At 62.9% G+C, this 14,115-nt stretch overlaps 1 protein-coding gene across 1 annotated transcript in view; it reads left to right on the forward strand.

The window, feature by feature from the left end:
• The window catches only part of PLEKHM2 (pleckstrin homology and RUN domain containing M2), a 38,223-nt gene extending 25,245 nt beyond the window's left edge, over window positions 1-12,978 (forward strand). Inside the window, exons 7-20 of the mRNA XM_030327746.1 lie at window positions 103-289; window positions 4,775-5,003; window positions 6,088-6,930; window positions 7,194-7,263; window positions 7,362-7,452; window positions 7,774-7,838; window positions 8,226-8,314; window positions 8,928-9,060; window positions 9,296-9,486; window positions 9,931-9,996; window positions 10,689-10,848; window positions 11,198-11,377; window positions 11,460-11,576; window positions 11,897-12,978. Of these exons, the coding sequence (XP_030183606.1) occupies window positions 103-289; window positions 4,775-5,003; window positions 6,088-6,930; window positions 7,194-7,263; window positions 7,362-7,452; window positions 7,774-7,838; window positions 8,226-8,314; window positions 8,928-9,060; window positions 9,296-9,486; window positions 9,931-9,996; window positions 10,689-10,848; window positions 11,198-11,377; window positions 11,460-11,576; window positions 11,897-12,031 (2,556 nt within the window). The 3' untranslated portion in view covers window positions 12,032-12,978. The remainder of the gene's footprint in view (window positions 1-102; window positions 290-4,774; window positions 5,004-6,087; window positions 6,931-7,193; window positions 7,264-7,361; window positions 7,453-7,773; window positions 7,839-8,225; window positions 8,315-8,927; window positions 9,061-9,295; window positions 9,487-9,930; window positions 9,997-10,688; window positions 10,849-11,197; window positions 11,378-11,459; window positions 11,577-11,896) is intronic.
• Window positions 12,979-14,115: the final 1,137 nt, after the last annotated feature.

Below are 14,115 nucleotides of genomic sequence, written 5' to 3' on the forward strand. Positions count from 1 at the left end.
TCCCAAAGGAAAACCAGCACCGGAGGCCTGGCGGGGGCAGGTCTGCGCACGGCCGCCCAAGGCCTCCCGCAGCCAAGCCTGCCCTCTGCACTCTCGTCTCAGGACGCCCCTTACTTGGACTTGGCCCCCTACATGCCTGACTACTACAAACCTCAGTACCTGCTGGACTTCGAAGACCGCCTCCCCAGCTCCGTGCAAGGTTCGGACAGCCTGTCCCTCAACTCCTTCAACTCCGTCACCTCCACCAACCTGGAGTGGGATGACAGCGCCATTGCCCCATCCAGCGAGGGTAAGCGCCCCGGGCGGCCGGGAGCCACGCCTCTGCGGTGACACTGCTGGTGCCTGGCTGGCTGGCGTCTTTCCGGGCTCCTTGCGGTCCGGTGGGGGAGATTTGAAGTTCGACATGGGCCCACCATTTCCCAGATCTTCGTTTTCTCAGTGTCTCCGCGGCGGCTAAAACACTGATTGTGGGGACAAAAAGCCAGCGTGAGATCATGGGAATGTCAGAGTCTTTTCCAGAAGGCCAGTGCCACACGCCTGGGGCGGTTTTCTACGTGAGGAGGGATTAGCTGCGTGACCCGGAAACTCTCCCTGCCATTGCAGGGGTGAGGGCCGCCTGCCTGGGGAGGTCGCGCTGCCCTGGTTCTAGGCAGACAGAGGCGGAGCAACCCCTGGATGGAGACGAGAGAGCCAGACGGGTCCGAAGTTCAGGGAAACTTGACCCCCGTTTCTCAGGAGCCCCTCCCGCACTTGCTAGCATGTTAGGGCTGATGGCCCCCACTGCACCTGAGACTGGAAAAGACTGTCGTCACGTCTGTAGGTTGCTTTGTTTTCTTGATCCAACAACTTACTGGAACAGCCCAGTTTCTTTCAAACCTCAGACCCCCTGTGTTCGTTTGTAAAACTGGCCGTTCCTCCAACCTTCGTCCCGTGTGGGAAACCAGAGCTCTTCCTTGGCTGCACCTGCCTCAGCTCCAGGGAAGGGGACCCCGAGCACAAGTTCAGCCCCTAGAACTGCATTAGCATTGAGGTCCTGGCCCTCTTCCTCCGTGTCTGTTTGTGCAATGAGCCGAGGGCCCATGAGGGCAATACTTTCAGACTTGTCATTCGCACGACTCCTTGTACAAGCGGAAGGCGGCAGCGCAGTGTCCTTGGGTGGCGCTCACGGGCTGCCTCGGAGAAGCCAGGGGCCAGGCCCCGAGGGAGCAGCTGGGCCGTCCACGGCGGACGCGTCCCCTCGAGCCCACCTGCCACCCGCTGCTCGGTTCAGAGGGAAGAAAGGCAGGGGATAGAAAAGAAGGTTAGGTACGGGGGAGCCCACGTCCCAGAACCAGGTGCTGGGGTTGGAAAGGATTGTCCCCAGAGGTCTTTCTAGCTGCTCAGAGCTTCTGGGCCAGTGTCCGAGCTGAGAAGCATAAAAGTTCCCCAAAGCTGTTCGAAGAAAGGTAGAAAATGTAGCTTTTTCCTCTCTCGTTTTCTCCCCGTGTCGCCCGCCCCATTGCCCCCGCCCTCCCTGTCCTGCCACTGCCCGTTTCTAATCTTCGGTTTTGTCCCTCGTTTTTATAGATTATGATTTTGGAGATGTGTTTCCAGCAGTGCCGTCTGTACCCAGCACAGACTGGGAAGGTGGGACAGAGTCCGCTGTCACCCTCTTTTCCCGTTTCGCTACGTTTCCATGCCAAGCTTGCTGCATGATTCGAAATCAGCTCATTATTTGTAATAACGTCAGTGATCATAATAAAGCCAAGTTTGGTCTTCTGATAGATGGAATTCTGCAGGAGGAGAACTTGACCTAGGCAAATCCCATCTCCTAGCGCAGGACTCCCGCCTTCACGCGGTGGCCGCATGGGGTCGCCAAGCGATCTCCCGTCCCGATTCCCTTGCCGGTCCGGTCGAAGCGCCGGCTGTGCGCAGGGGACTGCCACCTCGCGGGGGTGCCAGTGGCCCGACCCAGAGAGCGGGGACTTGTTCTGGAAAGCGTGCGTTGAACCTGTGGACCGTAAGCTCCTTCAGGTCAGATGTGCTCCTGGGTCAGAAGCATCGAGCAGGAAAGGCAGAGGACTCGATTCCTCCAGTCCGTTCTTGACGGCCTCCTCTCTGGCATGGTTGAAAGAGACTGAGGACCGAATGAGCGAAATTGCCCAGGCACTGCTGAAACTTCCCACAGGGAGATACTCTCTGAAGTTTTAAGGCAGATTAAGAGAGAATCTGCCCGCCCTCCCACCTGTCCACTAAGCGGCAACGACACTTGGGCGTTCTCTTGCCCGTGACTCCGCTTTCTGGGCTTCCGAAAGTCCATAGAGCTCCACCCCACGTTCTCACGATTACTCAAGGCACGTTTCTGAGAGGGTTAATGCTTCCTCTAGATCTGAGGCCATAGCTACCCCCGCTCCCTCCTTGGTAAAGAACCACTCGCCCTGTGGGCCCCTTCCGCCAGGGGCTGGCCCGGGCGGGGGTGTTGGCTGCTCATCCTGGGCAGGAGGCAGAGGTGTGCGTCTCTCTCCGCTGCTCCAGAGCCGGCCCCTTTGCTATTAGTGCCGTGATCTCTGAGTAACGCATGACGGATGATCTTTTCCCAAGTAACGTGAGCATGAAATAGCTTAGTTTGAGGGAAATAAGATACGGCATGAGGGAAAATTAATTAGGTCATCTGGCTGTGAGTGTAGCACTGAAGAGTGCCACGGGGTAGTTAGTTAAGATCAGCCCGAAATCCAGAATTCCATCGTAACATCATTTACCCTCTCAACCTCTCTTCTTGCAGTGCACATGCTGGGCATTGGTTTTTTTTTTTGTTTTTTTTTTCCTCTCTCCCTCTGATTCTAACCACTAACCCCCTCCCCCGACCCAGCTCCTCGCTGCCTGTTGCAGTCACTTGACAAGCAGGGCCTGACCTTCCTCCGCAGCCCTTGAGAGCTCCCTGTGGCCTGAGAGCTAACAGCCCCGGTGGCACTGCTTGCTCGGGCGGGGCTGGGCTGGGCTCCGGGGGGCCGGGTGACCTTAATCCGCCCCCCACCCCACCCCGTGACCTCCTGAGTTCCCGAGGTTCCTCTGGCAGCTCACCTGGGAAGCTTTGCCTCCTTCCACCTGGAGGGGAGCAGGATTCGGGGGCGGCTCCAAACTCTGGGCCCTGGAGTGGGGGTCGGGGCGGCCTTCCATGGTCCTCAGCTCACTTCCAGAACTGGTGGGCCCCCCCAGCGTCCAGCCCTGACACCCAGCACGTCCCGTGGCCTGCTCACTCGCCCCTCAGCTGCTCCCACAGACAGCCGCAGGTCTCTGGGGGCTGGAGCAAGAATGTCTGGCCTTGCGGGATCCTTCTTTGAGACCAAAGGGCGAGGTTTGCTGCACCTGAGAACGAAGGCTCTGGGGTCCCGGGACACGAGCAGCAAATCTCGTGTGTTGCTAGTGTTTTTCTGGCAGGGCTGGCGATTGCTCTCGGCCCCGCTTTTGTCCTCCCGTGAAGAGACGCTGTACTTTTTAAAAAACTGGCTGATGTGCTGCATCAGCAGACAGCTGCCCAGCGGTTTCCAAGACCCACTAGGCAGCCGACAGCAGGTCGGGCCCTTCCAGACGAGGCTGAGGACGGGAAGCGTGTTTACTGTGTCTCCTCTGGGCAGATAATGGCCAACGAGACGTGTGCAAGCTGGCAAATGGGGCGTGAACGTCCCCTGTCCCGTGCCATTAGCTGTCACCCAGCCTCTTCCGCCGGTTGGGCCTCAGTCCTCTGCTGGGGCAGCTCCCATCTGCCACCAGATAAGTGCCCCGTGTGCTGTAGGCACGCCCGTTCCAGTACCTGGGGTGGATGGTTGGGGGCAGGGGGAGCCGTTAAACCAGCCCCTCTCTGGAGAGTCAGCCTCCCTCCCCTCCCCGCCTTCTCCCCAGGGTGGAGCCAAGGGTCAGGGTGACCCACCCAGAAAGGACCAGTAGGCAAGCTGAGTGAAACTGAGTTCCCAGCTCTCACCTTCAAGGGGCGCCTGGTCCTGCCCCCCCTTCCCCTCACCCCCCGCCCCAGGAGTGAGCGGATAGGATGTCAGGGAGAGAAGCGGCCACCGAAGAGCCCATGAGGCAGCTGTTGGGGGGCAGCCACTCGGCACACCTTTCTTCTCCCCTTGGCATCTCCTCGTTGCCCTGATCTGGCCTCGCATCCTGCCTCCTGTGCTCTGGGTCCGTCTTCTGCCCTTCCCCCACGCTCCTCACTCTCTGGGCTCCCTGTCCTGCCCTCAGCCCCTGCCCCGACTCTGCACCCCTCATTTTCTCTGATTCCCAGTCTCTCCCTCTATTCTCTCTGCCATTGTTGCGTCTTATCTGCCTCCGGGGGGGGCACCCTTCAGAGGACTTTGGGTATCTCAGCCCTGCCGGTGGCGTTTGGTGCTGAAGGGGCTCCCCAGTGCCCCTCTGGCACTCTCCGTCGGAAGGCTCTGAGGTTAACCTGAGAGGTCTGTGGCTCATTTCCTCTTGAGGCATCGAGGTCACTGTCCTAAGGGGCTTCAGCCTGGAGGCTGTTTAACCTCAGGGCTCTTAACTCGCACTCGGCCAGATTGCTACGAGCTCTTGAGGGTTCCCAGTGCAGGTGGTGGTGGTGTCCCTCCAAGTCGCTCTTCAAGCCCAGGTCCCTGGTCCTGTTGCTCTGGGGCTTCAAATCTTAAAGCAGGGCCACCCCGGTCGGATTTCCCTGGGAGGAACTCACCCGCCTCCCTCATGGGATAAGGCATGCCTTGGGGGCCCGGGGGCCCCAGATGCTGTCTGACGGGCTGTCTCCTGTTTCCCGTTCTCCCAGATGGAGACCTCACAGACACTGTCAGCGGGCCCCGCTCTACCGCCTCGGACCCGACCAGCAGCAAGGCTTCCACCAAGAGTCCCACCCAGCGCCACAACCCTTTCAGTGAGGACCAGGCAGAGACCGTGTCCTCCTCCGACACCACCCCTGTGCACACCACGTCCCAGGAGAAGGGGGAATCCCGCACTCTTGACCTGCCAGACGCCTGCACGGAGCTGGAGGTCATCAGGTCGGTGGGGAGGGGCCCCGAGAGCAGTTGGATGAGCATATCCTGACGTCCATCCTGTGCACTCCTAGTGTCACGTTGTCCGTGCAGACTGGGACCACACGCACCCCCTGGGGGGGGCACATGGGCATCTGCCTGGAGACTGAGTGGTTCTCCCGCAGTTCTTTGAGCAAGAAGAAACAGAGGGCCCGAGCCCGGAAGACAGTGTGGCACAGGCCATGACCGGAGCCACGCCTGGGTGGGGGGCATTTGTCAGGTTCATCCAGGGCCACAAAGTCCCTTCAGACTGGAATTCTTCCCCAGGGGGTCCTTGGGTGTCGCTGTACAGTTTCTGAGGTCTGTACCGATTGTAGTTCAGCATGGCTCCTTGAAAGAAAAGGGTCTCCATCCATCGCCAGGGGCCTACCTAGAAGGGAGGAAGTGCTGATGGATTGGGCTCCCGACTGCCCCTGGCTCCCGCCCTGAGGCTCTCAGCCCTGGGTGATAAGATGTGTGTGTCCTACCCCCGGGGCTTGCCGGCCTTGCTCCCCAGTGGCTGGAGTCAGGGGTCCCCCTCTGCAGGGTGGTTCGAGTCCTGAGTGGCTTCATGGGTTCAGACCTGGGGTCGCCTTGCCACGCCCGTCCCAGCCAATTTGCAACCAAGGGGTTTGAGCCCGAAAGAGTTTAAGTCCACTTTTGGTTGAATTATCCACAGTGACACCTAATGGGAAGTGAGGTCCGCCCAGGGTCCACCAGCCACATCCTAAGGGGAGGGCTGAAGGGAGGCGCCATCGCTCCGACCGACCGTGGCCTGTTTTGTCCCCCCAGAACACAGCTAGCTCATTTGTGTCATCGGCTAGAATCCGTGGGACCTGCTCAGGGGTTCCTCTGGTCCCTGTCTCTGCCAACAGCAGGGGGTCCCTCAGGGCCTGAGCTGCTCTGTGCCCCTGGCCTAGGGCCTCCCAGCCAGCACTGCCCAGGACCATGGAAGCTTGGCTGTGCCCTCAGAGGTCACACGCCCAGAATCACCTCTTTTGACCCAGCCCACCTAATTCCCCAGCTCAGTGGCGCCCAGATGGTAAATCTCTCCCCATCGCTACCGTCCCAGGGTCACCAAGAAGAAGAAAACCGGCAAGAAGAAGAAGACCAGATCGGATGAGGAAGCTAGCCCGCTTCACCCCTCCTCCAGCCAGGACAGCTGCGCCAGGCGGGGCGATGGTGACAGCCTCGTCAGCAGCCCAGGCCTTGGGCGGGCCTCACCGGACGCTACCTTCACTTCCCCCCAGGAGGAGGGAGAGGGGCCCAGCGGCACAGCTGAGAGCAGCGAGCTCCCGGAGCCGGGCCAGATGGGTCTGCTCATCCCCGAAATGAAGGACACCTCCATGGAGCGCTTGGGGCAGCCCCTGAGTAAGGTCATCGACCAGCTCAACGGGCAGCTGGACCCCAGCGCCTGGCGCTCCCACATCCAGTCCCCAGACCAGTCCTTTCGGACCGGCTCTCCCGGGGATGCCCCGGAGAAGCCGCCATTTTGCGACTTTAGTGAGGGGCTTCCAGCCCCAATGGACTTCTACCGCTTTACCGTCGAGAGTCCAAGCGCTCTTACATCAAGTGGCAGCAACCATGACCCTGCAGGGCCTGGCCAACCGCTGCATGTTCCTGGTGGCCCTGCGACTGCTGGCCAAGAAGAGGGAGGAGGAAGAAGAGAGGGACAGGCACCTGGGCCCCTAGAGGACACCCCGGGGGAAGCCCGGGAGCCAGAGACCCGGGGCCTGGAGACGCAGTTGCCCCCTGCGGGTGACGGACCTGTGCCCGAAGCAGAGCCCGGGACCCACGAGGCTCTCTGCCAGCTCAAGCGAGACCAGCCCAGCCCGTGTCTGAGCAGCGCTGAGGACTCGGGGGTGGATGAGGGGCAGGGGAGCCCTTCTGAGATGACCCACTCGGCAGAGTTCAGGTGAGCAAGGCTCCCGGTGCGGCTGCCGTGAGACGCCCCCGGCCTGCAAAGCGGGGGACAGTGGGCGTCGTCCTCCCAACGAACCAAGCAGAACCCCCGGAGGAACTAGCCTGGGCTGGGGGCTGGGACGGGGCGCACGTCTCCCCTCCCTCGCTCTGGCTCTTGGTCAGGAGCAGAGCCGCGACAACGGTGCCGCCGCGTGCCTGTGTCCCCTCCCACCCCCCTCCTGGCCTTCACCCTCCCCACGCTTGTCCCTCTCACAGGGTAGACAACAATCACTTACTCCTGCTGATGATCCACGTGTTTCGAGAAAACGAAGAGCAGCTCTTCAAAGTAAGTCCCGGCAGCTCAGGGGCCAGGGGCAAAAGCGCGCTGGCCCGGGCCGGGGGCGGGAGCCGGGGTGCCTGACCGTCCCCTGTCTCGCCCCTCAGATGATCCGGATGAGCACCGGGCACATGGAGGGCACCCTGCAGCTGCTGTACGTGCTGCTCACAGACTGCTATGTCTACCTGCTCCGGAAAGGTGCCCGCCGCCCCCGGGCTAGGCCAGGGCAGCTGCTGAGAGCGGGTCGGGGACGACACTGACCACCCTCCCTCCCTCTGTGCCCCCCGCCCCTGGCTCTCGGCTGCCTGGCGTGTGGTGGCGAAAACACTCCACTCCGCCCCAAGACGAGCCCGGGGGCCTGCCCGCCACGAGCACCCCGTGTCACTGTCCTAGTCTGTCATCTCAGGTCGCAGGACAAGGACGGGTCCTCGCTGAGAGAGGGGCCAGTCTTAGAAAAGGGGGCAGGGGGAGGGAAAAGAGGCCACTGAGAGTTACAGGCATTGGGGTCTCCTCTCTCAGGGGCCGCGGAGAAGCCATACCTGGTGGAAGAGGCAGTTTCTTACAACGAACTTGACTATGTGTCGGTGAGTGCAGGATCTGCGGTTGGCATAGGCCAACTGCATAGGACGGGGCTCCTCTGGCCACCCACCTCGGGAGCTCAGAGCGAGGCACGTCCCTGCCTCGACCCCTCCGCCCCCAGGGCTGGGCGTCAGCTCCTCTCCCGGGGGCTTCACCACAGGATGCTGGGGATGAGAACCGAGTCTGAGGACGCCTCTTTGTCCACCGTATTTCTGACCATCCCTCCCCTCCCTGACTCACGCCCTGGGTCCCAGGCCTCTGGGGCTTTACCTTGTGGCGATGCCAGGGTCTGCCTCCTCCCTCCCCAGCCGGCCCTCTGTCTGGCCGTGGCTGCCTCTTCTGCCAGGCAGCGGCCAAGCCCCTTGTGCATGTGAAGGTATCGTTTCTGGCAGGTGGGCCTCGACCAGCAGACGGTGAAGCTGGTGTGCACCAACCGCAGGAAGCAGTTTCTGCTGGACACGGCTGACGTGGCCCTGGCTGAGTGAGTGACGCTCCCCCCCCCCCCCCGGCCAATCCCCCACCTCCCCGTTCCTGTAGGACTGGAGGTCCTGGCCTGGTCTCCCCACCCTTGGGGCAGGAGGGGGAGAAGTGGGACACAAACCAGTGCGGAGCAGATGTGTTCCCTCCGGCACCTGCAGGGAAAGGTACACACACACTGACTGGCTCCGTCGTCAGTTCAGGTGACCTCAGACCCTGCGTGGCCTGCGGAGAGGAAGGGGGCTGGTGTGAGTCACCTGCCAGGAAGGACACCCGAGCCCCACTGCTGGCCCTTGTGCTTTCATACAGAAAGTACACATGATAAGATCGGATGGTGACGGGCACCCGGGTCCCACCCGTTCTGCGGCATCCCCTCACCTGGTCCTGCCTCACCGTCAGACCCCAGGCACCTCGGCCACGGGGAACGGTTAGGCCTCTTCCAGGTCACAGCTGATGGCAACCGACCGGTGCATCATCGCCCCGCCTGCTGCCCTGAGCTCTGCTTCCGGCCGGGTCCCTCCCCAAAGTTCCTGGGACCCCTCCAGGCCAGGATCCCCTCCAGTTGAAGGGTGGAGATCCCCCAGGCCTCTGACAGCAAACCCCACTCCCTTGTATAGGTTCTTCTTGGCTTCTTTGAAGTCCGCCATGATCAAAGGCTGCCGGGAGCCACCTTACCCCAGCATCCTGACTGATGCCACCATGGAGAAGCTGGCACTGGCCAAATTCGTGGCCCAGGAATCTAAGTGTGAGGTAGAGCAGGGAGTGCAGGGGAGGTATGGTGGTGTTAGGGGCCAGGCGACGCAAAAGGACGTCTTTAGGACCTCTCCATCACCCACCTGGGAGGGGCTCTCCTACCCTCGGGTCCCATCCCCCACCCCACTTGGGGCACGGCCTTGCTTTCTCAGCGGCCATTCCTGGTGCTGGGCCGCTGGTGAGCCCGACCCAGACCTCACCACTCTGTCTGCTGCCCCCTCCCCGCACGCAGGCCACCGCTGTCACCGTGCGCTTCTACGGGCTTGTGCACTGGGAGGACCCCCTGGATGAGTCCCTGGGTCCAGTGCCCTGCCACTGCTCACCCCCTGAGGGCGCCATCACCAAAGAAGGCATGCTGCATTACAAGGCGGGCACCTCCTACTTGGGCAAAGAGCACTGGAAGACTTGCTTCGTGGTCCTCAGGTGGGGGCTCCCACAGCTCTGGCCCCGGGCTCGACCTGGGGCTTGTTGGGCCCTCAGCAGGGGTCTCCCTTGGGCTGGCCACCGGGGAGAGAAGCCCACGGGGGCATCTTTCCACCCCGACAAGGGTTTTGGAGCAGACCCCCTCCGGGCTGCGAGAGCTTCTGTGTAAAGCGGCCGTCTCTGGGGCCCGAGGATCCTGGGGCACATCAGGTGGGGGTCCGGGCAGGGCTGCGGCCGAGGTTTTCGCCATCCCCAGGTCTGCTGAGGGGACAGCACGCCCTCCCGAGCCTCTGCAGTTCTCTCTTCACCTTCCCTTCCACAGAGGGCAGGCCCCTTGGCCTCTGGGGCTTAAGGCCCCAGTTGCAGGCCCCCCCGGGATCTGGGCCCCACCTGGCCTTCGGTTCTTGCGACGGGCCTCACCCCTGCCATGTTGTGCCCCTACAGCAACGGGATCCTCTACCAGTATCCTGACCGCACAGATGTCACCCCTCTGCTCTCTGTGAACATGGGGTGAGTGTCCTAGCGATGGGGGGCTGGGCAGGCGTGAGGCCTGGCGGTGCTGCCCGCAGGTGGCGGCTCTGGCCGAGCCTGGGACCCGGGGCTCCTGTTCTCCCTGGCTCGAGCTGACACCCCACCCCCTTGTGTCAATCAGTTCGGCCTGCCCCCACTCAGCCCCACCCCATCCAGCAGCCCTGACCGCTGCCCTGGGGTCTGCTGAGCCCTGAGGCTATAGGACCCCAAGCAAGGGGAGGCTGGGCATCGTCCTGTCAGGGGAGCAAGAGGAACTCCTTGCCAGGAGGGTCTGTCCGGGCAGGGGAGGCGATCCCTCTCCCGGGAAGCTCCTGACCTGATGGAAGATGGACGCACAGGTGCTTGGAGAAAACCTGGGGCCCACAGAGGCAACGGGAATGAATGTGCCCTGATGCCAAGAGGGCCAGAGCTAAGAGCGGATTCTCACCCCTTGCCTGGCCAGGTTGAGATTTCTAGAAGGATCTTGGCAATTCTGGCAGTTCCCCTTGCAGAAGTTGTCACTCGGAAAGGGCCGGGCCCGCCTGGCAGCTTTAAGTCTCTCCTGAGAGCCGAAGGGGTCCATAGCACCTTCCGGTGGCCTCCAGCCCCCGGGACCGCGGGTGCAGGCGCACCCGTGTCCGACGCCACCCCTGCCTCCTTGCTCCCCTTTCACCCCTCCTCCTCTGGCCCAGGGGGGAGCAGTGCGGTGGCTGTCGGAGAGCCAACACCACGGATCGGCCCCACGCCTTCCAGGTCATCCTCGCCGACCGGCCCTGCCTGGAGCTGAGCGCGGACAGCGAGGCCGAGATGGCCGGCTGGATGCAGCAGCTCTGCCAGGCCGTGTCCAAAGGGGTGAGCGCCTCCGGCCTGCGCCGCTCGTCTGGCCTCCCGACCCCGTCCAGCCCCCTCCGGTGTCCCTTCCCCAGAGGCACACACGCTCACAGAGAGGCCCATGAGGACGAAGACGGGGACCTCCAGGGGACAGCCCAGGAGCGGGTCCTCGGGCTCAGGGCCACCTGTGGGCCGGACACTCCCACTGTCACCCCTGTCCCCACCTCCACTTCCGACTTGGGTGGAGCCCGCCTGACCTCTGGAGCAGGGGGAGCCCAAGGGCTGGCTGGGCCCCTGGAGGGGGCAGGTCTGGTGCCACCGACCCCCGGAGAGCTCCAGCTTGCCTCTCCCCTCTGCCGATGCCCTTCAGGTCATCCCCCAGGGGGTGACCCCCAGCCCCTGCATCCCCTGCTGCCTGGTGATTACCGATGACCGCCTCTTCACCTGCCACGAGGACTGCCAGACCAGCTTCTTCCGCTCCCTGGGCACAGCCAGGCTGGCCGACATCAGTGCCGTCTCCACGGAACCCGGCAAGGAGTACTGTGTCCTGGTGAGCTGGGCCCGGGGGCAGTGGAGGCAGGCCCTGCGGAAAGAGGGCCGCGTCTGCTCACCTGGGGACCCGCCCTCCCCAGGAGTTTTCCCAGGACAGCCAGCAGGCTCTGCCCCCCTGGGTCATCTACTTGAGCTGCACATCTGAACTGGACCGATTCCTGTCTGCGCTGAGCTCCGGGTGGAAAACCATCTACCAGGTACCGAGCCACCCGGGGCCCCGAGGAGTGGAGCCGCTGCCCCGGGGAGAGGAGTCCTTCCTGTGTGGCACAGAGGCAGGAGGCAGGGGCCCGGGGACGGCGCTGTACCAGCAGCTCTGGGACAGCCCGGAACATTTAGGACCAAAAGGGCAGGACTCCGCCCTCCAGCGCATCTGAGGCCACAGCCAGAAGCAGAACCTGGGACACGCTGCCCCTTCTTGGTCCCGTGGTGCCGAGGGTCTCCAGGGCTCCCGTGGCGCCCCGGGAGAGCGGGGTCCTGGGCCGAAGCCCTCACAGACCCCCTCTCTGCCCCCGCACAGGTGGACCTCCCCCACAAGGCCACCCAGGAAGCCTCCAGCAAGAAGTTCGAGGATGCCCTGAGCCTCATCCACAGCGCCTGGCAGCGGAGCGACAGCCTGTGTCGGGGCAGAGCCTCCCGGGACCCCTGGTGCTGAGGCGGAGCTGGCCGGCACCCCCCCACCCCCCGCGGGCCAAGAAAGGCGAGCGGAGCAGCACACGCAGTGGCCCGCTGGGGCACCATGCCGCTTGGGGCCTGGCTTCCACCCCTGTTCCACAGCCCACTCCCACCCTGGGGGACAGAACCACCGACCGGGGCCTGAGACGGGGTCTCTCCCCTCCCAGGGATCCAGAATGGGTGCTCCGCACACCCCTGGGCATCCTGCCTGGCCAGTGGTGCCCGGAGAGTGCTGCTGGGGCGGAGGGTCTGAGCCCTATGGGCTCTGTGTACGCGGCACATCCGGATGTATCTGCGTCTCTTCAGGACGGCAGTGAGAATAGTATCAGCTTTGAGGGGAGCGGAAGGACCGAGAAGGCAGCAGTCCCCTCTTCCTCTCCCGAGTGAGAGGTCTGGGCGGAGACCCGGCCATCCTTGTTCATTTTTGAACGTTCAGCCGGCTGTGCAGGGAGGCCGGGCACTAAGGTCTCGGTGCATGTTTCCTCCTCGCTATCTCCGGCCCCCGGCACACTGCTGCCTGCCTCGCCAGGGCCCACAGCCGCGGGCAGGGGCAGGGGCCGGGCCGGCCCTCCCTGGCTGCCCAGCGGCCCCGCATGTCCACGGCCCCCTGCCCCTGTCTCTCCCCAAACCGCAGCGGCTGGAGGACCCGGGAGGACCCGGGAGGACCCAGGAGGACCCAGGAGGCAGGCTGTTTCCGTTTGCAGGGAGCAAAGGGGAGGGAGGAGGGCTCGGAGAGGAATGGAGCCCACCAGCCTGGCGTCCCCGTGGGTGCCTCCTGACCATCCCCTGCTTGGCTGGATCCGGGCCCTTCTGGAGAGTTTTATCAAGGGCCCGCCGGGGGAAGGGGTCAGATGGTCTGGGTTTTGTTTGTTGTTTCTTTTCTTTTTTTTTTTTTTTAAATAAAATAGACACGTTATATTGCCAAGACTTGTCACTGGCCCTTTACGACCAGGATGGAGGAGGGGCATCTCCAGCCCCCCTCTGAAGCCCCTTGGCCATTCATTCTTCATTCATTCCATAATTCTCTGCCATCAGCTGCTCTGTGCTGACACCGAGAACCGGTCGCCTGCTGCCCCCCCATGGAACTCTCTGGAGCTCAGGCCCTGAGGGTTTCTTGGCCTGACCTTTGCTCTCTGTTGTATTTCCTGCAGTGGCCAGGGGAGCGGCAGCTACCCCTCCAGTCCCGGGACTTGTCTCTGCGGCCAGCCTTCCCAGCCTCCCCAGCTCTGGGGGCGAGTGCCGGCCATGTGGGATAAACCCGAGAGTGTCCAAGCTGTCCCCAGACCGCTGGGCGCAGGCCAGAGGGTGCCAAGCCTGCCAGGCCCAGGCCGGGGGTTGGGGGAAGTGATCTGGGGCCCCGAAGCCCTCAGCGCTGCCTCTTCCAGGGCTTCGTACCTGGGGGGAAAGGAGCGGGAGCTGGGAAAGGTGGGCGTGGAGGCCTAGAGGTGGGCTTGCAGGCAGGGTGGCTCGGCCTCTGGTTCTGTTTGGACCTTGGCTGATGTGGGGTGGCCGTGGCGGGAGAGAACTGCCCGGGGGCAGAGGCCAAGGTGGAGGCCAGGCCGAGCAGCCTAGCGCCTGACAGCCATTCCCAGGGGTGTGAAGTCCCTTCTCACAAAGGGCCACGTATGGGCGCCTGGGTGGCTCAGTCAGTTAAGCAGCCGACTCTTGATTTCGGCTCAGGTCACGATCTCAAGGTACAGTAGTGGGCTAGGCGTGGAGCCTGCCTAAGATTCATTCTCTCTCTCTTTCTCTCTCTCTGAAAAAAAGCAAAAAAAAACCCCAAAAAACAAAGACAAAGGGCCATTTCTATACCAGGGCCTCTCCAGAAACCTATAGTCCAGAAGAGGTTCCCACCAGGAGGAGGGACAGGACTAGGGGGCAAGTCTTCATAGGGTGAATGACCAAAGCCACAGGCCACTCCTTGAGACACAGCGGCCCCAGGGCCCTGGAGTCTTGGGAGGCAAAGGATGGGGAGGAAGGAGCCAGAGCGGGGGACGGGGCAGTGGGGGGGGGGGGTGCATCTTCTGGGTGGAGCCCTGTGCCAGGCATGTTCTCTACACACCT

The sequence above is a fragment of the Lynx canadensis genome, chromosome C1 (assembly GCF_007474595.2).
Source record: "Lynx canadensis isolate LIC74 chromosome C1, mLynCan4.pri.v2, whole genome shotgun sequence".
NCBI lineage: Eukaryota > Metazoa > Chordata > Mammalia > Carnivora > Felidae > Lynx > Lynx canadensis.